This window comes from Hippoglossus hippoglossus, chromosome 13 (assembly GCF_009819705.1).
Source record: "Hippoglossus hippoglossus isolate fHipHip1 chromosome 13, fHipHip1.pri, whole genome shotgun sequence".
Lineage (NCBI taxonomy): Eukaryota > Metazoa > Chordata > Actinopteri > Pleuronectiformes > Pleuronectidae > Hippoglossus > Hippoglossus hippoglossus.
The window spans coordinates 22845415-22872909 of record NC_047163.1 but is presented as its reverse complement, the minus strand read 5'-3'; the positions used below and the strand labels follow the sequence as shown (position 1 = coordinate 22872909).

Sequence of the window (27495 nt, the reverse complement as noted above, 5' to 3'; positions counted from 1 at the left end):
CAGCTGCATGGTCGTTCTGTCTAAATCTGTGTGTTTTGCCTGCGTGTGGCTGATACGGAGAGCTATCCTCTTTGCAGCAGAGACCACAACGCCTGCCCTCTTGTTCAGTTCACTGGAGTTGTCAGTTGTTGGCGCTAACTGATTTCGCCACAGAGAGCCAGGCTGACAGCAAACACAACATCCTTTTCAGCCCACTTAGAGCTCATCATCTCAGCTCTGAGAGCCATTCATTACGTGTGGAGGGGGATATTGTCTGTAAGTGTGAAACCATCCTTATTCAAGACCTCCTCATGCTTTCAGACATGTTTAAAGAGAAGCCCACAAGCTTAAATAAGTCATTCACATTCAGACGATTAGACACGTACAGTATGTGCACATGATTCTAATCAAGCTGCTTTCACAGATGCACCAAACTCCAGACATTTTCCTAAAATTCTCTGAAAGGCTGTATGTGGAAATGCAAATGTCCATGTGAGGTGTTTTGGACATTTTCTGGAACTTCTCCTGCCAGCCCCCTGGTAAAATGTAATAAAATGGCAGAGTGAGCCCATGTGAGAATAGAGAAGGAAAATGTTTGGAAAATTCACAGCGAGCGCGAGATGTTGATCACATTTCTGATATGCAAGGGATGCAAAAAAAGAACCTAAAAAGAATAGAAATAGCTCAGGATGAAAAAGAGGTGCAATACAGAAGCTCCGATGAAGATGTCAACTTGGAAAAACGATGAGATTCGAGAGGTTTTGGCGCTAACAGCCGACAATGTGCTGTAGAGAAAAACACACGATTTCTGCAGCGGAATTTATACGTCATGTCCTGCCTCCTGCACGCTCGACTCAGGCACCACCCCTCGCCTGAACGTTTTCCCTGTTGTTGTAAATGCATCTGACCCGGACAATCTCCTGCGGTGTTCATGTAAAAGGCAAAACCGGGGTTCATGTCTGAAAACTGCTTCAGATGCACAAACTCTGAACTTGTAGTATTTCTCCAAAAGACGTATCTGGCCTTTTTTTTTAATCAAAACTATCCGTACTGTTGATATACATTTGTTTTCCCAACAAATCAAGGGAAGTGTCGTCGCGTCGTGCTTGATGGCCCGTGCACACTTCCCATTACATAACAGGGAGTTACATAGCGGCCTGTTTGTGTGAAAACTGAGAAACCAGGTCAGACTTTTCAGGAGAGCCAGCATAGCATTGAACCCCCCCTAAGTCCGGAGCGTGCATGAGTGTGTGCTGCAGGACGTACTGTACAGTGCTCTGAACCAAAGCATCTTATAGTGCCATGAGTGCATTCACTTTCAGCACGGGTAGCTCCTGTGTGAATTAAACCGCTAACCCTGGTGATCACGCTGCGTCGGACCAACTGAGCCCTACACAGGCTCTTCTATGCATGTTGTTGTGGCCATATGAGCCCATGTAGCTGCTCTGAACAATAGGATTCATTTGGAATGCATAGCTTTGATCTTTCAGGCAGACCCCGACAAAACTGTGACTCCACCATGCTCTGGTTACGATTTTACAAATCAGCAATTTCAAAGAAAAATGCATGGACCGTGATGATTGCAGTTCCACTGTGTAAGAGCGGCCACAGCTCGACGGCGTCATTACAGTATATCTCATTACACCATCTGCTCTCCACACAGTGCCACTGCAGCGTCCTGCTTTGAAGCAGTTGTTTCCTACTTTGGAAGTGATGATCCTCTGATAGATTACCAGATTCATTTGCATATGCTGCACGCTAACATTGGAATATTTAATCAAATGCAGGTTTTATTTATTTTAATAACAGCTTAAATAATAATCAAATAAAAAGGCATCGTACTTATGCTGGTGAATGTTGAACCAAAGGGATCAGGAGCTCGAACACTTTCTTTGAAGGTTCCACAAGCCAAAGAAGCAACAAAGCCATAATTGAGGTTAGTTTTCTCCCTGGAGTCATTGACCTGTGAGGAACACAGAGATCTAGTGAAGACACCTCAGGCCTCTTTTATTCTCAACACCATGAAAAATAAATAAAGACCACATGCGATGTGGCTCTACGGTGCGACTGTGTCAGGAGCCCAGTGGACGGTTTGTGTGGGAAGAGGTACAGTACGGACCCGGCTACCCAGAGAGAGGGCATCTGGCTTGGCTCACTGATAACTCCCCCACAGCCCCGAGAGCTGCCGTGAGTCAGGTGCTCATGCAAACACAACATTGCCATGGGAACGAGGGGGGGAGAATGAGTGCGAAATAGGAAGAGTGAGGGAGAAAGAAGAAGAAAAAAAGATAAGCTGCTTTTCTCCAGTGTGAGTTCTGCTAGTTCTGCTTTTCCTTCATAAAGCCCCCTTTCCCTGACTCTCATGTGGGCGCTGCCTCCATGTGACGTTGCATGCTTGTGTATGATTTCCTCTCCACACAGAGAGGCTTTGGGGTAAAGGGGGGAAAAAGAGCCTGATGCACAGTTTTCTTGAAAAGCGACAGCTGTCGACAGAATAAAAAAGTAGAAAGACAAATTCAAAACACTTTATGCTAAGTGGTTCCATGTTACTCTTGCACAATCCAAAAGGTCAGCCAACTCAGCTGATTTAAAGGCTAACACGCCGTCATTGTTTCCTCACAGGCGGCCAGAGGAGCATTTTATCTCAGCTGGGTGTTTGCTTTTGCTGTGAACTCATTAAAAATGAAACATTATGATTTCAGCTGCTGAAAAGTAAATTTGGGTTAGAATTAATGTTTTAGTATCAGGCTTTATGAATGTTGTGCTCTTTTAAAAAAAATGATATTGAATGAATGCAGAGTAAAACCAGAAGGAAACGGAGACCTGTTTTGAGTCCAAATGTGAGCCACATGTTTCACGTTTCAAGTCTTAAAATACAATTCAAAATGTCATTAAAGAAACAGTAGAACAAGATGATTTCAACATTTTCTCTCAAAGCTGCTTTTTATAGTGTAATGTGTCCACATTTGTTTATGCATTTCAATTTTTTTAAAGTAGTGACAATTTTTTTAATGTTTTTAAAGTTGAGCATCACAAAAATAGGGATAAATAAATACATAGATAACTACATGCAGAAGTAAATTATTAATACATAACTAACTAGAAGAATATTTCTGTGTTTCTACGTGTAGTTATTTAATGACTTGTTCATTACATGTATTCATGCATTTATTTGCATGTATATCTTTATATATTTGTATATCTTAACATATTTATATGTATTTCCCTCTGTCCTTTGAGTAGACTTAAAAAACAAACAAATTGTCACCTACTAAAACTACTGACAATAAATGGTTTTCAAGCTTTTCACAATGTGCTTGAACATTTTTCAAGATATATTCAATGATGTTTGGCTTTGCTAAAAGCTATAGAGCTAGCAGAAAACAAGGAATGACTTAAATGTGCACCTCACTGAAACATGAATTGTGCATTAATGTTGGACAGATACTTGGCCCCCTTATGGCCCCTGATTTAGAGAAATCTTAGATCCGCCACTGGTCACTCAAGCAATGACTAGTTGCGCTGAATAAATATGTGTCAGCTTTTCTCCAGCTGCAGATATTGTGAACCAAAGGTGGCAGATGGATGAGTCATTCACAATGACTACATTCTTTAAATGTACATTATTTCTTCTTGATGCAAAATCTCCCTCTAAGACTTATGCCGTGGTGAGAGGTAAGCTAAATAAACCTGGAAGCAGAGTCAGTATTTAGCTAAGCACGGCCGGTACCATTGAAGAATAGGAGGCTGTAGGTCAGAGAATAGACCAGGAGCTGTTTACCTAACTGCTGAAGTCGCCCCTCTCCAAATGCCCCGCAGATGCAGTGCTGAATACAAATCCCACCTCTCTATGTTCAGTGTGTGTGGATGAGGTGATTTGTTCTGGCTCTGTGTGCAGATCCCCAGGTTGTTTGTAGCTCTAAGCCGTATAAGACAGTTATCCCTTTCTACACGTGCAGTGTGACCCTGTCCTCCCCTCTGTTGTACCAAAGGGGGTGGAGGCTCCTCCGGGCACCACTGTGTCTCTGTCAGTCCGTCTGCACGTCCTCGAGGACTGGATGTCTGTGTACTGTCCCTCTATAACACATGACCCACTATTTTACTTTTATGTTTGTGTTGCTGGAGATGGCAGACGGCCAAACGGCCTGCACGAATGCTGCGTCAGGCAACTTCCCACTATGTGTGTGTGTGTGTGTGTGTGTGTGTGTGTGTGTGTGTGTGTGTGTGTGTGTGTGTGTGTGTGTGTGTGTGTGTGTGTGTGTGTGGATTTGTCCTGCTGTCCTTGTGACTTATGGTACAACTAAGGATGTAGGTTGAGGTTGGGCGAGGGAATGAATTTTGCTAATGTTACTAAGTTTGATTCATAGACAGAACATAAAGATGGATGACATGACTGCTCCCAAAGTAAGGCCAAAATGTCTCAATCGCCCCCTGGTGGCTGGTTGCAGTATAGGTCATAAATCCTGTTTAAAAATATTATAATTAAATTACCAGAGGATAAACACATTTATGGTATTACATATTTAGAGAGGTGAAAATTCCACCCTCCACTCCTTCACGCTCATGAATTCTGCTTTATTGGAACTCAACAGTGAACTCCAATACTGTGATCTGATTTTGATTCAAATGTTGCTATAATGTTGCTTTTACTTTTCTCAAACATTTTCAAGAGCTAAAGAAACACACACATGTATGACCTTCGAACTTTGTCAGAAACTCTGCAAGAAGCTGGTGTAGCAAGTTGGTTTTCAAGGTCTTTTTACCACATGTAAAGACAAACACCCATCTTTTGTAAAATACTAATGACCAGGAGTAAAAAAGAATGAGTTAGGGCCAATAGGTAATACCATGCAAATGAAAAGTGAAGAATTTGAATCAGGGAATACACAAATGAACAATTCTTAAGAGGTAAAAATAGATAACATGCATTTGATCGCCCTTCAGAGCACACTTATGAGCGGTCATATTCATTTTTCTGGGTTAGGGCTAGGACAATCTCACATTTACTAAAAGTGACTTCATAGATCAAGACTTCTTCTATACGCAGCACAGAGACAATATTTTTACCTCAATGAAACCAGACATAACGGTAGCAGATCCAAGACTTCAGCTGTAATAGTCTGAAGTCTTATTCCACATCCCAAACATTCAACGCTCAGACCCTCCACCTCCGCAAAAGTCAATAAAAGCTTAGCATGAGAGGTACTGGAGTGCATTATGAGTTGACTTATTGCAGGACGGACGCCGCCTCCTCCTCACCACGGAAAAAGAAGAGATGCAATGAGCGAGAGAGAGAGAGAGAGAGAGAGAGAGAGAGAGAGAGAGAGAGAGAGAGAGAGAGAGAGAAAGAGAGAGAGAGAGAGAGAGAGATGGATATACGGCTTGATTTGAACTCATTATCATTCTTTATCTAGCAAATCTAGTTTTACACAATACCACTGTTCACTAAAGCTCAAATAACCATCAAAGTCATCCCGTATTAAGTAATTTGTTCTAATCCTACGTTGTGTTGTAAATGTACTCTACATTTACACGTCACTGATGTTGTGACACTAGTGTTCCACAACAGAGACAGTCCCTTATGTTTCCTGTTCCACTATGGCACACTATGGGAGTATTTGTTCAGTACAAATTGTTTGCTGACACACGGGAGCACTTCACTTATCAAGTCGTGTTGACTGTAAATCCACACGAACGGTTCGGAGAGGAGTGATGATGGGACCTGTCATGCTGCACGGGATCTGACTGTTATTGTTATATACAGATAAATAAAAGTCTGTATGTGTGTTAATGCTGTTAAAGCTTGACGCAGCTTTTTCTGCGTCTCGACTCTGCTGCTGAAAACTCAAAATAATTGCACGGAGGATAGCACTCTTATGGGAATTTTTTTAAGGGGCTCGTAATGTGCATTTACATAATAATGTGTTGTCACTTTTTTCTGTATCCAATCCACTTTTTTTGGGAGCGAGCGGAAGCCTTTTGTACCTGTCAACCAGCTCTCGAAGTGGTAATGCCCACCCACGTTATCAAGAGGTCAATTCTCTCTCTCTCTCTCTCTCTCTCTCTCTCTCTCTCTCTCTCTCTCTCTCTCTCTCTCTCTCTCGCCCGCTCCCTGTCTGCTGGTAATACAGAGGCTTGAATAATGGCTGCACAAAATCATGTAAAAATACTGCCAGAAGTGTATGGTTTCATAATACCTCAAAATTATATATTTCTTTCCCGTCTATATGCTATTCATAAGTGAGGGGTGCAAAACAGCCTTACAGAATCCACTCGTCAGCGCTGTCACAGTAATGGGAGCGTCTATTTAGTGTACAGGTTTTGTGCTGTTTTGGGGATTGACTGTGCAAATGTCACAAGACTGCTTTTTTCATCTTGCTTTAAATGATCCTCTGGTCTTACAGATGACACACTGGGTGAAAGGGGAGTGAATAAAGAGGTCATACCGTGCCCCAGGGAGCAGAAAACGCTCCTACCGCTGAGTGTACGCCTAATATTGTTCAGCATCCAAGATGCTCTTTATTTCTATTTCTATTCCTGTGTGCTCATTTTCCATATTTCTGCTTCAGTTTTTCTGCATACACATGGAGAACAAGACTCCCACTGTACTGTACAGTAAGCTCAGTTTCTGCCATCTGGGGCTAACTTCAGACTGATTCAAGCTTTCTTTTCCCTGAGCCCGTAAATGACAGTGATAGATGATGCTGTCATCAGAAGCAGTGGAGCTCATCTACTGGCCCTATTTGCTGATTTCTGTGAACTTAACCGCCTTTTTTTAGCCTGCTCCATTAAAGGCACAGGCAGAAACTTCCATATCCCCTCTGAGTTACAGCAGCTCTGTAGTCCTTCTGTATGCTATAGCAGGTATGAAGATCATAATCTGAGCTGAAGTAGATTACATATGTACATGTGAATAATTCCATTATCTAAACCGTTTATGTAGAGTGTCGCAATCCCATCCCACATGAGGCGAGAGGCGAGGAACACCCGGGATAGGTCGTCAGCGTATCACAAGGCCAACATACAGAGATCATTAACTCTCACATTCACAGCTATGGTCAATTTAGAGGCTCCAATTAACCTAACCCAAATCTGCATGTCTTTGGACTGTGTGAGTACCCGGAAAAAAAAACATGTTCACTTTAACCCTAACCTTAACTATAACCCTAACAGTAACACAGGGAGAACATGCAAACTCCATGTAACCCGAACCAGGATCCGTACCTTCTAACCACTGCACCACCATGCCGGCCATATACATTATCTGTACACATATATAATTTTTCCCCCTGTATATGATTAGGCAGGAATGAGAGGGATGGTAGAAGAAATCTACTCTGAGCCACACATGATTAAATAAGAGTTAGGGTCCAGGGAGAATATGCTCAGCACAGAGTGGGCCACACATGCTTGGCTCGGACAAGTAACCAATTCTCCTCAGAGTGTTGTTATTTTTTTCAACTGGAGACCCTACCTGACACACCTGAAGTAATTTCATCCTGTTCAAGAGGGAGGAAAAAAAGATGCAACGGTAAAGATGTGAGGGACAGGGCCTTGATTAGCTGGTGCTATGCTATAGCCGCCTCGTGACAATGAAAGGGACCTTGGTGAGGAATTGTCTGCGTTTGTGGTTTTAGTGTGAAGCTGTACACATTGATGTGGGTGGGGGAGGGGGGCATTGTTTTATGTCAATAAAGCACCTTTGGATTGAACTGTATTGAAATCAGATCAACTGAGTAAGTAGGAGGGGGGGGGGGGGGGGGGGGTGCAGGGAGGTCAATCTACAGTATATACCTTCTTATCTCGAGGCAAACAAATTTGAATAAAGCCTTAAGCCAACACTTCTTTACATCTCAGCAGCTTTAAAAAGAAACCCAAACATCTAAAGGAATTATTATCTGATGCAGTGTGCTGTGCCCCTGACAGCCACTGCAAGATACAGGCCACACACAATGGGTGTTGAATGGTGAGAAATAGCAAGAATAGCTGGGCGTCATCAGCAAATATCCGTTCGCAGGGGAAGCCATGAGAGCATATCAAAACAGCGAGCATCCTTTAAACCTTCTGTTGGAACTGAAACCCTCCGACGCCCAAACCATACAGGGGCTCATTCATGCTCAACGTTAGATACGTACATGTATGTGGAAACTGATGGAGCCTTCTGTCCGTACTCTGTGTTCATTTTGTCGGTATCTGTGCACATCTACTGAAAGTTTACGGATACAGACAAAACAGACACAATGTAGCAGTACCAGTGAAAAATGTGGGGGGCAGTGTAGCCAGTAGTTCAAGCGAGGCCACCATGAGACACAAGGAAGACATTTCAATGACAGACGTTTTTGAGGAGAAACTTTGTGAGTTGGGAAGAAACTACATCTCCATGATGTTACTTCACCCCGGAAATGGTACAAACAGTCGCTTTTGCCTCTTTCTTTACAGGTACATTATCACAACCTCCTCCAACATCGCTATTTTTATAGTTAGAAACTCTCAACTCTGCGCTGCCATCCAGTGGATGTATTGCTGAACCACTATGGCAACAAAAAGGAGGCATAGAAGTATGTGAGCAGTGATCGTATCTCTTTTCATACAGATTACCCACTCAAGCAACACTATTTAAAATCCAAGACACCGTATCCCAAGAACCTGAGAGTAAAGTGAGAGAGTTTCCACAACACAGGCACCCACATACAGGATGTACAAACACAGGATGTGCAGGACAGACAAGGGTCGGCCTTTGTATGACCCTCAAGCCTAGGATACAGTTTTCAATCAGTTAACCAAGAATCTCTAATGTAAATCTGATACGGAATATAATATCAAGAATGATTGCTCTGGTATTACCTTGGAAATACATATTACAGTGTCATAGAAGTGTTGTGCCATAGTAGATCAACTGTACTGTGCCTTGACGCTCAGCGACAAGAAATTAAATCCCTGCTAATTTATTTGCACATTATACAATATTTCTTTATGTGAAAGTGAGTGCTTTTTGGTCGTCAGAATAAAATTCATTTTCCAGCAAGGACATGTCTGAAAGAGGCATGGACCACGCTTATCAATGCACAACACCTGAGTCAGTTTTTCAGAAGTCTACCCTTTTTCCAAGGGGGTTGCTCCAGATGACACACACAGGTCAGCGGGTTTTAGCTTCAATGCTACAAGATCACCAAGATCAAATTGGAAAGATTTCTCTCAACTGATTCTACTCTCAGATACAGTGCTCACCTCGGAGAGCAGTTAGATTGGTTTCGTGTCTGTGCACTTAATGTATCTCAGATGTATCAACGTTTTTATACATGATCTATTGTATCCTAACATAAAATCCGGAACACCCCATTGGGCAACAATTAGGTTCAGTTGCTTATCTTGTCCTGTAGAGCCCCAAGGTCAAAGTCAGTTATTGATCATGTATCAGCATAAAGCCGCCATTGTTTCCCAGGGGCTGTTTTCTCAATAAGATTCTGACAGCAAGTTGAATGTAACATGTGGAGCTGCAAATGTCACTTTTGGCTCCCATTTAGCCTCCTCTAAACTCTATCTGTCTTAACCTCTTTTCTTCTCTCTCTGACACCCTCTTTATTTTTCTCCATTTCTTCTGTGAGTGTGTGTGTGTGTGTGTGTGTGTGTGTGTGTGTGTGTGTGTGTGTGTGTGTGTGTGTGTGTGTGTGTGCATGCATGTGAAAGTGTGCGTATTGGTCTCAGAGGAGTGAGCTGACCCAGGGGTACAGAGGCGGGCAGGAGCAGCTGGAGATCCACTCTCCCTTGGTTCGTGTCCCAATTAATTAGCATGGACGTAAACACGCACACACACACACACACACACACACACACACACACACACACACACACACACACACACACACACACACACACACACACACACACACAGACACACAATCTGATTCTTGGGATTCTAAAGTCACATTTCTCAACTTCAGGGCAGAGCAGCTTGTCAAACAGCTGTATCATTGCTTACATAGACAGCATGAGTTTACTTTCTCCGACTCTGAACACCACATTAGTGAGGTTAATCTGGACAATTCATTCAGTCTTTTCTCAGACAGAATTGGTCAATTTAAAACTCGTAGCTCTTGCCCATTGTTTTGCTGCTTTAAGGGCTGAGCAGTCTTACTTTCTTAATTAAAGACATTTCTCTGATATATGGTCTTCTTTTATGCTCTGCTGCCCCCAGGACAGTTCTCCGCGCCTTGATCTCATTTATTCCTCAACCAATCCAAAGAAACATTATATTATCACTCCTATCTTGGCCTCCTTTCACTGGCAATTTATTCATTTTAGAAACATTTTTTTTTTTTAATGTATCCCCCTCAAGGCAAAGCTAGGCCTGGCCCCACGGCGTGAAATTCCTGTGGATGGGGGGTGGGGCAGAGAGATCACACCCTAAAGCTAATAGAAAGGTGTACCCTCATGGTTGAATGCACTTGTTGTAAGTCGCTTTGGATAAAAGTGTCAGCTAAATGATATGTAATGTAAATTTGTGTGTTTGTGTGTGTACTTGTACTTGTTCTTATTTAGGGTTTGAGTAAGGGCAATCTCAGAGTCCATCTGCTATCGTATGATGATGAATTAGCCTCTGGGGACAATGGCCAATATTTTAGGACTTTCATTTCCATTTGCGAAACACTGTTTACTGTCCGTCTAGTTTCTTTTATCACACAAGTCGAACGTTTCTTCACACAAAACACAAAGTTATAATTTTTCTTGGGGTTTGTTCCACCCACTTTTGCTCTCCACACGGAATGTTTACCTTCTGGCAAACAAAGTCTGTTCAAACAGCATTGGTCAAACTTGAAATGGAAGCTCCGAAATCTCGTGCTTTGCCGACAGATTCTACATATTCTCATGCAGAATGGGTTTCTTCAGATTAGGGTAAAGGTTGGGTGTGTGTCAGTGTGTACAACCCACTGCTCGTTTGCTAGCTAGTTTCCCAGTCACTCACCCACAGTGAGCTATGCCCTCTCTGGATTTCCCTGGTTTTATATTTCAAGATACTACAAGAAATTCGAAGCTAGAGTTGCATGTTGGACAAGTCACAGCCACATACCACACAAGTGCACCAGGAAACATTGTAGCGACTACCTGACAGCATTGAGATTAACTTCTTTGTAGGACCGAAAATGAGAAACACTAGTACATATATGCCTTACAGGGAATGAGCATCGAGTGTATTTGTCGGGATCGTGTGCAGTCAGAGCGTTTGCACTGCCGAGAGTTTGCATGGATTGAAATTCTAGGCAGTATGTGGACATCCACATTAGCATAAGTATAGTAATCTAATAAGCACTGTGTGTACTGTTTGATGCTAATACATGGGCAATGGCATTTGGCATGCTGTGAATCTTTGTGCAGCATATGGCTACCAGCTTGGTAAGTAGTACAGGAAGTGTCAAGGGCAGCGAGCATGAACTAGACTATATTAAATAGTAAATAGTAACATGCAATACTTAAGTGCAAGGATAATAATACTTTTCTATACTATACTATACTATATATATATATATATATATATATATATATATATATATCATCATCAACATCAGGGGCAATTTGGGTATCAGTATTTAGGTATCAGTATCTTGCCCAAGGACACTTGGTGGACAACCCACGATACCTCCTGTGCCACAGCTGCCCCAGTCAAAGTCCCCTTCTGGTTTTAAACATTTTAACATGTCCCCCTTGTGCCTTTTATATGGTAAAATACATATTTTGAGTAAAAACAGTATTTGCACCTTTACACTGCAGCAAATTAATGCCAGTCTGAAAAACAACGGATTCAAACGGCGAGGGTTTGCGATGTCACAAATATAAGGAACCAATCCTGTCAACTTGTGGGTGGGGCTCAGTAACTGGAAAAGGCTCCTCAGCTGCAGGTGAGCTGTGATGAGACAGGGAGCAGGGGTGGGACCATATTAGGAATATTCATAAATCCCAGTCAGGATATGAGTAAGAGTAAGTGTACAGTTAAATTTAAGCAGTTTCAAGGCCATGAAGGTATTTTTTTCATTAAAACCTTTTGAATATGTAATTGTGAGGAAGGATTTTAGTGGTGGTAATAAGTACTGGAGTGGGACTTTCAAATCGGATCACTTTTATTTAAAAATCTGACTATTCAAATGTAGCAATATTTAATATGCTATCCAATGTGAAAACTGCCACTGCCTGGTACTGTGGTACCTTGCAGACAACTTCACAACCCCTCCTGATGCTGTATTGTAGATGCAAGAATACACTGAATCTAACCTTAATAATACAGCAACATTTTCTTCACACCACCTGTGTATTTTTGCTATGGAGCAGCATGGGACGTCATTAGTAGCAGTAACCCAGTACCAGCTCTAGAGCATGGCTCATTAAAGGAGCATTGCCTGAATTAATTACCATTTTGTCACGTGCTATCCCCATCAAATAAGTGTACCTTCTTTTTTTTCTGCCACTGATTTTGCATTCTATCCCATTGTTTTTTTTCTCTCTTGGCAGCTTCCTGAGGTGTCTGCCCTCAGTTAAGTTTTTTCTCAGCATGTTGGCAAGCACACAAGTATCAGTGCTGCAAAAAATACACACAGAGCTGAGAGGATCAGCGAGTTTAGACAGTTCTCCAGCAGGTAGGTCTGACCAAGCTTTAACAGTGACAAATTATTACTGCAGACGGAAAACATGATTTTTAATTTTACACTTGGCTCGAACTAAATATTGCAGATGAGGAACCAAACAAGTATATTTTAGAAAGCTTTTATACGAATAAACAATGTGTCTGAAAAGGTTTGCAGAAAATAACTGTAGAGGATATTATTAATTTAGACTGGTGCATAATATTCAGACGAAATTAATGATATTGAATACATTTGCAGTTATGTTAGACAGTCGCAATGTGTCGAAAATAATTTTTTGGAGCTGTTTCTAAAGACTTCAAATGTTTTTTTCTTTTTCACTGACTCACCCACAAGCCTGCAATTACTTTTCAGTTTAATACCTTCAGAGGTACCCAACTGTAACTGATGGGAGGAACTGGCATTGATGCATTTCAGATATTTTGTTTTGGCTCAATATAAGCTCCTGTCCGTCTGCATGAGATTGACAGCTGTCAGAGAGAAGGAACTACAGTGAGAGACAATTAAATGGTAGATGAATGGAGGTATAGTTCACCGAAAAATGAAACTCCACTCATTATCTACTCACCACTATGCCAATGGAGGGGTGGGTGAAGTGTTTGAGTCCACAAAACAGTTTTGGAGTCTCCGGGGTAAACAGGGTTGCAGCCACATCATAAATCATATCTCCTCCATGTTAGCGGATGGGACATGGACCACCTAAAAAGTCCAAGTGCACATCGCATAAATTGTTAGTCATTTTAAGTAATTCTTATTCCAATGTTGTTTTTTTCCATTTTCACGGATTTTCCAGGGAATAATTGATGGATCTTGTTGAAAAAAATCAGGAGCATTTAGAACACTGGTTTCTTTGTATGTGTAACTTGGTAGAGATTGATTGAATTTAATAATAGTCCCCATTGGGCCTTGGCAGAAGTACATGCTCTAGTCTACTGAGTTCCTTTCTGTTTAGTTACTTGATGCTATAAAAACAGGGTGAAACGTCATGATTGACAGCTGAGACTGACTCAGGGACCTTCCCTCGATCACTTCTGCACAGGCGCTGGCTCCAAATGCCTAAGATTGCAGTGTTTGTATTCAGGATATTTTGACTATATGCTCTAGTAGTGGGAGGAAGTAGGAACACATCCTCCATCTTTATATACAGTCTATGGTCTGCACCTTAAGAAGACGTCAAGGCGGCTATTTATATATATGTATATATAAATATATATATATAATATATATATTATATTAAGAACAACTAGCTTAAACATCAGAGGTGTCTGCAGCTGTCTGTGGGCTTGTCCATTAGGGAGTGCAATTGAGGCTGAAGCTCCTTTGGCCCTGCTGCGTCGCAGGGCCAAAGGAGCTCCTTAACTTCAGCTCAGCTCAAAAACAGTGGCGAATAAAATCTCAGCCACTCTGGCATTTTATGTTCTGATAGCCCTACATAGAAGGCCTGCTGTCAGCTGGGGCTAGTTTACCTATTAATTTGGAATGGGAGGACCACAATTAGAAAAAAATGGAGAAAGGCTGTCATATTCTTTGGCCAATTGACTTTGTTAGAGGGGATGGTGGTGCCAAAAGGTTTGCTGACTAAAATGTGAATGAGTTGAGGCTCTTGGGCTGCGATCCATATAATGATAGTGTCGCTGGGAGGCTAGCCTTTTCTGTGCCACATTGCATCAGAGGTTTGCTGGATGGGAAGGAAACAGTCAATTATGTTTTCAAAATGAGGCAACAGCTCCTTAATGGGGGTATACTACATATTGTTCATTTGCTTATTTGCTGAGAAAGCAGTTCTTCTTCATTATTAAAAAACATTTCCAATGTCACGTTGAGGCAAGCAGAGCTGGCTGAGCAGAGGAGGGAAGGTTACTGTGAACTAAAGAGGAGTGGAGTGACCTACACAAGACTGACTGTTACTGTCAGTAGACACTTGATGAAATTGCTCTCCTTACTTTCTACTATAATTCTATAGAATTTCCTCGAGAAGAGATGGATATCAAACTGTCCCTATAGTTGGGAGAAAAAGTACTTTGAGGGTTTCATGATTTATTCCTGTACTGTATATCCATTCCTTTCGATGAGCTGTCTGTCTTGCAATAATACTGTATGTGCTGCACCATAACAGGCTGTGAAGAATCAGATGCCAGATGCAGACAGTCTGCAGTAAAACAGTACAAACCAGGCAGATGTTTTGTGATGTTTTAACTGAGCCGCTTCTGCTTCATTAATCTTTGCTGTATTGCTCTTTCTTACAGTTATGTATGCTTTTTGGTTTTGCTGTGCCTTGGATCTGTGCAACCTACGCCTCATGTACACCCACTGAAAAGCCGTGTTAAGCCAATTTGTAATCAAAGGCTCAGATTTAAGCCTACACAGTGTCAGGCTGACAACACATGATCATTCATCATGTTTGTTTATGTTGCTTGGTTAATGTTGTGAAAATCTACAAACTGTCATGTAAATCTGGAGGACAGAACTTTTGTCTCCCCCTTCTGGCAATGAGAGCATTACAAAAATACTCACTGTTGAATATTGAGAAATGACTACAATTCCAAGACTAATTAATAATAAAATCATAAAAAACGAATCATTATTCATGTACAGCGAATGTTATCGGCACATCGCCCACTCCAAAATTTTACAAACCAACCTACGAGCTACTGTTGTCTGCTCTGTCTCTGTCTGTGGATGCTCTCCGTTTCCACTCTGGCAAACCAATCATTGCTACTTGACGTAAAATGCGTCACCACCACTGGGCAGCGTAGGCAGGTTGCCATAAACATCAGCTTTAAAACTCTGGTACACTGGGAAATACGGAAAGATAAACAGCCTTAGTCAGCATTGTGTAAACTCGTTTGGCCACGGCTTGAATGTGATGGACGTTCATTTAAGTCCTGCAGTCACTGCAGCTTATAAGAAAAAAATAATCTTCAGCACTATAACTAGTGTTGCCCCTAAATATACATTATTTTGTTCGGGGAGCGGCCACAATTTAATTAGTATCTTTATTTTATGTTTTCAATGCATTAAGAATTTACATAAATTCTGTAAGAATTTATATTTCGTAGGCCATGAAGACCACTTAAGTGCTATAAGTGGACATTTAGAGGGAGACACTGAGCGACTGTGAGTAGAGTTGGTTATTGTTTTTCTTTACGTCTTTTTTGACGTATTTATGTGACGGAATTATGTCTGTGCCAGCAGGAAGGTGTCTGGTCTCTGATCGGCTCAAAACTGAATTTATTTGTTTACAGCATGAAATTGTTCACAAAAACAAAACCCACAGGTAGAAGCTTTATATCATGTTTTCAGGCAGTTGTTAAAATATTATTTTTATCCCCACATCACCTGTGTCTGTCTTATTGCTTATCTGTCAGAAGGATTAAATAAAAAGCAAGGAAGTGATTTCCACCCAACTTGGCAGAGGCATGTGACCTGGACCAGGAAAAGATTCATTCAATTTTAGTGCAGATTCAGAAAAAATGTTAATCACAGACCTTGACATTGCAAGATTCAGTTTCTCAGGAAATTATCCATGGATCTTGATGTAAACAATATTGTGCAAATGATCAGTCAACTGAAATTTGATTTTCTGTTAAATGTGACAGATGTAGAAGTGTTTGGCCTTGGAGAACATATTTACTTAACTGCTTTACTGAATGCTGGTATAGTTTATGAATGAATGTATGAATGGACTTCATGTTGATTGCATGTGAAAGCCTGGCTTGTATAGGTTGTGCGTTATGCAAAACATATTTACTAATATATTGAAATAAAATCACTGTTGGGAGAAAGCAGAAGATTCAATGAATTTTGTGCTGTAAAGCAATTTCCCTGTAGTAACCTGGCCTTAGGTGAATGACCAAAACATTTGCTGTAAATTTCTCTTTGAGTCCAGTCGTACTGTGTCACAAAAGGGTGTCACAAGCAACCAACGTGCCAAACAACGTGACACATGTGCTCATCAAGTCACATGACATTTTCCTGATGATTCGGACAAACCACAGATGGCTGACAGCCCCTTCACCCTTAACATGTACCCAGCGGGAATATGAGCGGATAAAGAATGACATTATCAAGAGCCATCAAGAGGCATTTGTCAGATGCAGCGTTGGTGTCTTGCAAATTGCAGAATCATTCGACACCATCGTTGCTTTGTCAGCATCCTGAATGCTGACTTGATGGACAACCGAGGCCGCAGACAATTATCTGCGAGACATTGTCTTTTAATTGGAGATTAATTAAAAAAATTCTAGATGAATGGACACGAGATCGTTCCAGTTGCATATCATATGACAACAGAGGAAAATATGAGGTATTTTGCACTTTGATGAATAAACAGAATGATTGAATAAATCTTAGTGAAAAGCAGCTCTCCATTTCTAGATTAGGAGCACTTGTCCCATAGGAGGACTGCCTGTCTAATAGCTGGGAATAGCCAGAATACAAGGAGACACCCAACTCTAATTAAAGACCTTTTACAGCTGAGGCCTCACATGAACACACACACACACACTGACACACACATTGGAGCAGCCATACAAGATAGACACAAACACACACACTTGAGAGGCACATTTCTACACGGACAAAAAAGTTAAAATGCTCAAAGAACTTTTCTGTCTCCAATCTAACATGTTTTCAAGAACTGCAATGAATGGAGTGGGTTCTGTATCCATGAGAGTACTCGTCACCTCACACTCTCTCAAAAAGTGTTCTTTTAAATGTTCTATCCTTCTTTTGAAGAACCGAATTTTTGTGACATATGCTTTTTTGCTTTCTTGCTGAGATGAAGACAAGAAAAATGACACCTAATTCCCACACAGCGAAATTGTTTGGGCCCAGATTTGGCCTACGCTGTCACACTGCTACACTGTCATCCGGCCCACATACCGGGTGGAATGATGGCACATGGCCGGTCCACTCCTGTTTGCCAGATCTGGGCCACAAGTAAGCCTGCATTAATAATATTGCATCTCAACCAGAGATGCCAAAGGTGGCCTGAATTTGTATTGTGCAATTTGGGCCCTTGTTACTATTTACCACATGGGCCACTTTAGGTTCACATCAAGATTACACCTTGTCTAGAGCACTGCATGTTTGCCAAAAAGGCCACATTGGGATATATGGGCCACATTCATTATTTTATAAGCGGGCCACTTTTGACAAGAAGGTCAGAAGTTGCGCATCATTGCCTGAAGTGGCCCACATCCGTATGCTATCTTGGTTTGCATGATAAATGAAGCCGTCACCAGCATCTAGTTAGCTTAGCTTAGCTATACTCAGACCAACCAGTCCAAAGCTCACTCACTTGTTATGAGAAAATCATCCCGATTTCCTAAAAAAGTAGAAAATTACACATCGTGGTCTCCTGGCTGTTTCCTGTCTTTGTGCTAATGTGACAGAGTTTGTATTGTGTGATTCCACTTGCCTTGTGGGTATTATTGGCTCAAGGGCGCCGTCTCTTAGAGGTAGTCGGTAAATGCCATTGGCTGTATTGAGACCATACAGTCTATGATTGAGACGCTGTCAGTTCATAAGTAACGTGCCTGAGGGTGTGTGTACTAATGCTGTGTATTAATGTCTCTATGTCCACTATGTGAACATATGTGCACTGTAAGTCATAGGAGAGTGGGTCACTGTGCATTTCAAGCGTGGAAATGTTCAAATATCGACAGGCTCCACTTTCTCACTTCCTCTCTGCTAAAACAACTGCTTTAATAGTTTGTTGCGTGTGAACTGCTAATTGCGATCCAATTGCATGACTGACCTGTTCACACGATAAATGGTAAAGTGCAGTTTTGCCATTTACATCCAGGAATCGTTTGAACCGGACAGTTTTAGCGGTTACACTTAGCTAAGGTAAACAGCTAATGAGTAAAGCTGCAGTTTTTGTTTGAATTTTTAACAAGAAAGCCAAAAGGCATATTTCCCAAAAATAATTGGTTAATTTATTTGCAGTCTTTGTAGTTAGGTGTCAACAGCAGTGTTTTGCTAGATTGTGTGTTCACAGAGATTGTTTGAGATGTGCTGATGAGAGGAGAAATAATCACTGCTTCAGCTTTAGGGTATAAGTAAAAATTATTATTCTGTCGGAAAACATTGAATATTTTAGATTGTTCTTTGCTTCATCTACTTTGTCAATGTGTACTCGAGGCGACATACAAAAATTCAAAGCGACATGAAAAACTCAAAGCGACATCAAATTACATCCTGAGAGGCAAAAGAGCTGGTTTGAGAGCCCCTCACAATTTTAGCTGCATGCTGATAAAGGGCACATCAGTCAGGCTGAAGGACTCACCAAATGTTATTCATCATCTGCGGTGAGCCATCGTGAGATTGCTATCAAGGGATTTTTGCTTGATTAGATGGTGTGGAGTGTGGGCACAGGGGATGTAAGGGATGAGGATTCATTATGCAACCAATGTGAAAACTTGGACACACATGACTTGATGGGTCCACATATATCTCAATCTGCTCAGCCACCAGGAAATGGCCCCTTGGAGATCATTGATGTTCAGGATTACAATCAATAGCAGAGATATAACCCCCTGAGACAATTTTTTTTTCTCTGATATCGCATAAACTCCACTTGATTTTAGGAATACTGTGGCCTTACCCCATCACATTTTATGGATTATTTTAAAGACATTGGTGATGCTTTTATTCTTGACCATTGTTCTTGCCTAAAAATAAATTGAAAGTGGCCCTGAAAATGAGGTTAATTATTTTTTAGATGAAACAAGAAACAACTTCTTGAAGATTTCTGAGGACTTATTGTTTTATTAGTTATTTTGTCCACCTCATTGATTTTCAGGATAACAAATTGCACAACAACACCCTCTGACAAAATGGAAGCAATCAGATTGCGACTCCCAACAATCAATAGCAGAGATTTCACCCCCTGAGGCCAAAACTAATCTCTGAAATTGCATACATCCCAAACTGGGATCTCTCAAAGAGCATCACTGAAAAGCCCTGTTACCTTACAGAATGGAATAATATGTAAGAAAGAAACTAAACTAAAATTCAGAACCAAGGTGAAAAATGAATAGGCAAAGATTTGTATACACAGATGTCCTCAAAATCCAGTTAGGAAACAGTTAACAGGAAGACGGGACTTGTGGAAATCTTTGAAAAGCTTTCATTGTGAAAATGGCTTTTTTTTCCTTTTTCCATGAACCTCAGTGTTTCACATGGCCTCAGGTGTCTCAAGTATTATTCCTTCAAACAAAGCTTTGAGGTAGTGGAGGTTGGCTGCATTATGCTTGACACTAATGTGCTCGAGTGAAAGCCTATTCCTTTCATTCACACAAGATGCACAACAAGTGGTGTGATCACATTTTACACCTTTCCGAGGAAGTGTTGATGGAAATATTGTTCCAAACTAAAAGAAGTGTTCGACTATGACCAGCCAGACACACATGTACTTGCTACTACAACACAGATTAGCATAATAAACATTAATTGGGTTACTAAAAATTGCTTATTTGTAAGTAAATATGGAAGCTTCTGGATTCAACTTTAATATTCAAAACCAAATTCAACAAAACTTTTTAATGTTTAATTAATGTGTCATGTTAATTGATTGATTGATTAACCTGGAATAGATCAGATTAAGCTGCCTGCAGTTACTTTCCCAGAAGATGCATTTAAATCACAAACTGCTGCATTTTTACTCATCCTGTTTATTTGTTTTGTCCAGTTAATTAATAAGATAAATAATTTGTCACCTTTTCTTTGTATAATAACTTCTGGACTTTTAAAACTCGCTTCTTCCCAAGATTCCTATTTTCAGACCAACCCACATGCTTACAGATTATTGATTCCAGAGGTTTAAAAGCTCGAGACTGAAAATAACTTTAATTGATTTTAAGAATACTGTGAGTTTACCCTATTAAGTTTTTATGGAAGATTTTAATGACATTGTTCTTTTATTTTTGACTATTGTCTGCTCTTGTCTCTTGCCTAGAAAGGAATTGAAAACTGCCCTGGAAATAAGGTTGATTATTTTTAGATGAAACAAGAAAACACTTCAGCTGTGATGAAACTTTCTTGCACTTCCCCCCCCCCCCACTACTGAAGGATTACATGAAAGAGACATGACTTAATCACCTGATATGAATCAAGATATCAGCATGAAAAGGTACACAAGCATGAGTATCATTCACCAGGAGTCGGTGCAGTCCTGACTCTATTTGAGAGAGAGTCCTGTCAGTGTCAAATTAAGCAAATAATAAACCTGAGAACTCCCCTCACCCATATCCATGAGAACCAACCTTATGTTATGCAACTCTGTAAGCATTTTGAACAATAGGATCACAATGAAGTGAAGAAAAAATAGAAGCAGAGAGGGAAAAAAAACAGGGATTTGGAGTAAAGATTATGGATCTGGCAGAGCATGTGTTGGAGGCTGTCAGATATGCCTTCCAGAAGCTAGGTGCTCATTAGCATACTTCATTCGTCTAAATATAGGCCTAATCCAATGCCGAAGGGCAAACAAACAAATCACAGCATGTGTGAGTGAGCGTGCGTGTGTGTGTGTGTGTGGGGGGGGGGCATATTACTGATTCTTCACCCATGTAATATTCCGTCATGTCAACAACATGCACAATGTGTATAAAAATCATCAAATGCCTGCCTCTGATGCTTTGACATACAGTTTGTGACTCCTTTTGGAAATGTTTGCTATGCTGCTTGTGACAGAGCACACTGCAAATGACTGCAGGCTGCGGTGACGCCAGGGGAATCTGCAAAAAGGTCACAGGCAAAACAACTAGCTTGGCTGCAGGGGGGACATGCAGTGACACGGAGGCACATGTTGAAGACGCGTAAAGCTTCTGCGACTCCAGGAGTCTTTGAGACACATCGGCTTAGTTTGCATAAAGGAAGCGAGGACCCGGGGAGCGTTTCCCTCTGTGCACTCCGAGTGGCCTGCTGTGAATGCATGCGAAGCGGCAGCGATGTATGTGTAGAGCTGTCTATGCTTGACGTGATTACAGTATGACTCATAAAGGAGCGCTGCCATATGCATGCAGTGTTACAGTACGAGGTAGTACAGATGCATGTAAATGCCAGAGCCCAAAGGAGAGACCACAGCGTCTGGTTGAGAATACTTTATTTCAGCGCAATTCAACACAAGCATAGTTACGTCACGTCTATAAATATTTGATCGTTTCTCTCAAAACCCAAACAGCCCACAGAAATTGAAGTGAGGCAGCGTTCGTACTGTACGAGCCACGTGATTCCGTGGTATGAGTAATAAATTAGCATGTCTTTAAAGAGCCATGGGTTAGGCCGGCGGTACACTCACTCCGACAGCTGGCAGAGTGCTGTATTTTGTTGCACAGACCTTGTGTAGAAGCATTGAAGAGGTGCTACTTTGCAGGCTGTGGAGAAAATACAAATTTTGTTGCAATTTTTCCCATGGCCTCACACAAAGGAAAGCAATTGTGCAGCAGTTTTTGCTGTATGACAAAGTGAAGGGCAGCCGATAGCTTGTTGACGATCCCTTTTTTTTTTTTAGATTACTCTCTCACTCGTGAAACTTTTATACATCTTTTAAAAAACGGTGGCATGATACATTTTAAATTGAGGGTGTGGGTGTACGTTGGTTTTTTTTGCGATGGCTGTCCGTGCTTGTGTGTGTGCTGCTGTGATTTTCTCTGTCCTGAAAGCAGTTAGTCATCCACAGGTAGGTGAGAGCCGGACAGCGCTCTTTCCTGTTCTAGTATTGTTGTGGTGCGTAGGAGGGAGAGGAGTCATGAGGGTATGCTCAATGAGAGAAGGATGGAAAGAGCCAGAGAGAGAGAGAGGAGGGGAGAAAGATAGAAATGAAAAGATAAATTTAGAGGGTACAAACTTATCTCTGCGTGAGGTAATTTGTTTTTCACACAGCTGCCTCTCACAGACAATCTGGTAAACTCCACAGTGTAAACAGTCGCAGGCCAATTCATGTGACGTAAAGTGCAGGTTTACTGTGAAGGCTACACACTGTCATCTCTGTTAAATACACATAAAACCACTTATATTGTATCAGATCTGATTTGATGATATCGTTAAATAAACCCTTAGTTAGTTTTTTCTGCAACTACAATATTACACATTACCCTCCCTGCAGGGAATAATAAAAACACGAAAACCCTAGTATAATTTAATTTGTATGATTTTCACAGAAAAGGAAGCCTCTTCATTGACTTAGGTATTGATTCCGACACTGGTAGATTCCGGTTTACCTAAATAAATAAATACTGAAAGCACCTAATGGCTTTTATTACCTGCCCATATTGTCTGCAGTTTAACACTCTCATGGCACAGAAAATGCTCTCTCTTCATCTCTCAAATATTGCTGCTAAAACCTTCCACACAGAGCTGGCTCTAGAAATCCTGTTAGAACAAAGTGCCTCTTGGAAATGGAGCTCCCAGACAAAGCGAACCAATGCCTTCATTCGGGGCTATTTTGTGGTGCTATTGATTTATCTCTATAATTGATGTGGGATCTCTCACATCTCACAGACTTCTCTTGCTTTTTCTCCTACACATTCAAAGGTTCTCAAGTGGGTTTAAATCCCACAGTTCAAAGCCGCGTATCAGTTTCAGCCTTTTTCTTTCTCTACATTTACCAGTGCAATATTTAGACCCAAGAGACCCCAGAGAAGTGTTTTATGTCATTACTGGTTAGAAAAGTGGAGGGGAGTAAACAATGTGCTCAAGATGGTACAGTAATGAATCGTTTCAAAATGAAACTGTGTGATAACCAAAGGGCCACTTGTCTGAATCCATACTCTATGAATCAGACATGCACTGAAGCCTGGACATTCTCTGAAATTGGGGCTATGTGTGAAAATGCAAATGTTCGTTGTTCCAGACATTTTCCAGAACTTTTTCCTGCGAGCCCTCAACTAAAAAGTTTGGAAATGTCAGAGTGAGACCATGTGAGCCATCGGCAAGAAAATGCAAAGCGAGTGAGCGGGTGTGTTGATTACATTTCTAACTAGCACAACTAATACAAATGATGTAGAAGACGTCAACTTGGAAAAACAACAAGATTCGAGAGCCATTGGCGATAAGAGCAGGTGACATCTGTCGATGTGCTGTAAACAAAAGCACAATGCTTTCTGCAGAAGAATTTATACGTCAGGTCATGTGTCCTTAATGCTCTCCCCAGGGCGCCACCCCCTTACCTGAATATTCTGAAAATTTGCTGTGGCAGGCAAACTGTGTGAAAACAGACGATGGGAGACACATAGAAACATTGAGTCAACAATAAAATGTATAAATCACCATTTGCAGTGCAGTCTGTTTTTTATTTGAAAGCCTATAAATGAGGAAGTCATCTACCCACATGCCATCTGGATATTTTATCCTGTACTAACCCTGTTCTCACTAAATATTCACAGACTCATATTGTCTGTCGAATCAAGCACATTAAATATTAAGAAAAAAGTAAATAAACCATAAACAAACTTAATCTCTCAGCTTTTAAGAAACCCCAAGTGTCACAACATCCGGTGTTTGCTGCATTGCCCTGTGCCACGATGATGAGTCAGAGAGCTTCTGGGTCGTGGACCTCCTCGCTCAACCTCATGCAGAGCCTCTAAATTCAGTTCATGTTCCACTGCAGCATTAATGTAGAAGTAATGGCTGACGATGATGCTAAAAGGTCAGTGTTAATTAATCCAACTCTCTATGCTCTATTGGCTCATACAGTTTAAACAAAGCCTGGGGTGACGCAATTTCCTCACAGAGTATTAAAAACATTACAGCTCCGGAAGGCAAATTATTAAATTTTCTCTACAATTCCTTTTTGGGTCGCCTTATTTTGGGTTAGGGTTAGGGCCATTCTTCCCGAGTGTAAGATGAGATGACACACAAGCCAAGGTTCAAATGTTTGTTAGATTGTTTACAGGTAGTTTCTGTTTCACATTGCAATTTAGGGAGGATACTTACAACTTTTGTATGACATATACATATGTACGACAATGAAAGAAGCGTTTACTTTTGTTTATCTCGTGACCACTGTACTATCATCAATAGCCTCTTTAGGCACAGAACTTGACAGTTTAAATACGCAAATGAACGCCCTCGTCATTCAAACATTTTGTTGTCAGAGGCGAAGACTTTAAGCAAACCTCCAAACCTGAGCAGCTGTGTATCTGAGAAACCAGTCTTCTTCTATTGTTTACTGCTTTATCAACTTCCTGCTATTGGTCTGAAAGTTTGAACTACCCAAAAAGGGTCGGACTAGATTTTGGTCCATTGGTCTGAGGCACCTTTCACACCTGTTATCTTGGATTGGACTGAATGGAAAAGCCCAAGGGACCAAACAAACTCGCTGTGACAGTGGACTTAGTAGATGGATTTTGTTATCTTCAGACGGAGTAAGGCTGTTTCCTCCTTTTATCAGTTCTCATGCTTAGCTAAACTAAGGTTATCACTTTTATGTAGCTTAACCTAGAGTTGTATCAATCCTATCATTACTCTTCCCATTTAATTTTAATGAATACATTCGCCAAAGAAAATCCAACTAATGCTAACTTTGGCTCTGACTAGATCCTTGAAATGTTCTGCCTGTGTACTTCTCAGCAGGTGAAGCTCAGCCTGCTCAATTTGAAGCCACCGCCACTGTGCAGCCATAGAAATCCTCTTCAAAGGCTGCCATCGTCCAGGCACATCAAAGAACAGACCTCTGTCTCCTGGCTGGGAAAAGGCAAAGGTTTTTCTCTCTCTGTGTGCATCTGTCTGCTTGTTCCACTCAAAACTCAGGACAGAGAATCCTTATCAAGCTTTTTACTCACAAACTGACAGACTCTGTTGTCAGTGTTGGTGGTTTGATAACGACTTGCGGTGAGGCTTTATATTGCTGTATGCTACGATGCAAACTTTTTCCTGCTCCTCCAGTTATACCTACGTTTTTGACATTTTTTTGTATTACCTGCCTGGAACTGTTAAACTGACCTGTTCCAGACACCTTTCTACTATGAACAAACAGCAGAGAGCAGAAAAAACGTCACCTCAGAGCTTCTTGTGATTGGGTAATCACTTGCTTTGTGTGAAGCGGCGTTGCAAGAGGTTGTTGTAACATGTTCACTTCTGGATTCTGGAGGCCTACAACTTTTGTTAACAGTGCAGAGGAAGATTCCCAGGAGACCCACCAGGTCTTGTGGGTTTGACATAGAGCGGCACATGGCGATGCATGTGCAAAAGGGGGCTTTGGTGTATGTATATGCACCAGTTCTTTTCAAGTGGTGATTAAATTACAAGCTTCAAAAAGGGAAAGGAAGAAATAGTAAAGTCTTCTTTTACCAGGGAGCGGTAAGGGAATGAAGACAGGGGGACCATTACAGAACCATGTAAGAGGAGATGTGAATGTTTAATAAGATATAATTGCAGCAGGGTGTCAAAGTTACTAAAGAAAGGACAATGGGTTTTTAGGAGCTTTCCATTTAGTCTGGTGGAAGAAAAACCTTTCCAGGCATATTGCGTAAAGACACTGAAAAGTAGTCGTTCAGTTCACTCTGCGTGATTGTGTCTGTGTCAGTCAGTGTGTGTGCATTCCCTCTGTGTGGGAGTTGTTTGAAAGGGTCAGCTTGTTTGTGACAGCGAAGTCAGGGGAGTCCAAGCTGGATGGAGCAAGGATGTGGAAAGAGCTCGTACGAGTGTGGTGTACCAGAGTAGAAATCCTCCCACTTGCATTCGTTTTTTTTCCTGGGACTGTAATTGTCTTTCTTATGCAAGATGTTTTATTCTGACTACACAGTTGTTAATGGCCTATGTGCTTCCTCCTTCGTCACGAGCATGCATTATTTAAAGGAGAAGGGAAGAGTATTAGCTAGCTGTGGAAAGAGGAAGAACAATAGCTAGTTATTCTGTTGGTGCGGTGCCATTAGTCAGCTTTAGCCATTTTATTTGTTTTTGTTCTCTTTCTCTCATAATTCCCTTGCTGCAAAGAGGACATGTGTTCCTTGGCAAAATTCTAAATAGATAATTTTGTGTTTTGTTTTGTTGCGTGTTGTCATGGTGTGTACATTGTGCTGTTGGCTTGGGGATGTGTTGACTGATTATGTTTCCCCGCCTCTCTTTTTCTCTCTATCGCTCTCGAACACATGCACACATACACACCCATCTTTGCCCACATGCACCTGCCCTGGGTACCTATTTCAATGCACCGTTCAATGGGCGCATTATATTCATCATCGTACATTATTCAGATTTGAATCAGGGTCTGTCAAGCTTGATGACGATCCAGAATTTAATAGCTCCGACAGGAATAGACTTGACAGCGCAGCCCACCGCTGTGATCCAGTGAGTTTCTATGACATGCTGGACCCCAGTTGGACTCTCTAGATTCTGGACGAATTTGTGATTACCCCTGTAGCTCCAGCAGGGTTTTCTCTGTCACTGCTTAATAGCTGTGGTGGCTTTCTTAATCAATCTGCCAGCTGTGTGTGTGTGTGTGTGTGTGTGCGAGATTGTAATTGCAGTGTACTGGCACAAAACGCTGACTCAGGGATGCTGTTCAGCTCCTGAGGACTTCAGCAGCCACAATCATGTTACACCATGAGAAACCATCGGTTATTTTCCTTTATAATAGGCTTGGAAAAATATTGTCAGTTTTCAGTGTTCAGCACGGTGAGAGTTTGGGTTTCTGCTGTGATGAATCCAGACTTTGCTGCTGTATAATTTTAATTTAGTCATTCACACATGGAGAGGGGGGGGGCTTGACAAAGTTCCCGATGTTATCCTTCATGCAGCACTTGTCTCCTTAGCGTGCATTAAGCAGTATTTGCCTCAAGCTTGAGTGCAAGGAAAGATTGTTATGTGTTGATAATTGCAGGTTGCCACAGTCTCCTTTTCATGATCTGCTGCACAGCTAATCCAGTTTTCAGGTAGC

The 27495-nt window shown here is 41.3% G+C and overlaps 1 protein-coding gene across 2 annotated transcripts in view; it reads left to right on the top strand.

Moving 5' to 3' along the window:
* st3gal4 (ST3 beta-galactoside alpha-2,3-sialyltransferase 4) overlaps nucleotides 1-9874 on the top strand; it is a 41501-nt gene extending 31627 nt beyond the window's left edge. Inside the window, exons 13-14 of one of the 2 annotated variants that reach the window (XM_034604323.1) lie at nucleotides 608-619; nucleotides 9858-9874. In XM_034604323.1, coding sequence (XP_034460214.1) covers nucleotides 608-618 — 11 coding nt within the window. In that variant the 3' untranslated portion in view covers nucleotide 619; nucleotides 9858-9874. Of the gene's footprint in view, nucleotides 1-607; nucleotides 620-4481; nucleotides 4492-4657; nucleotides 4669-9857 lie in introns of those variants that run through there. The other variant, XM_034604322.1, reaches the window with a different exon arrangement.
* The last annotated feature ends 17621 nt before the right edge of the window (nucleotides 9875-27495 follow it).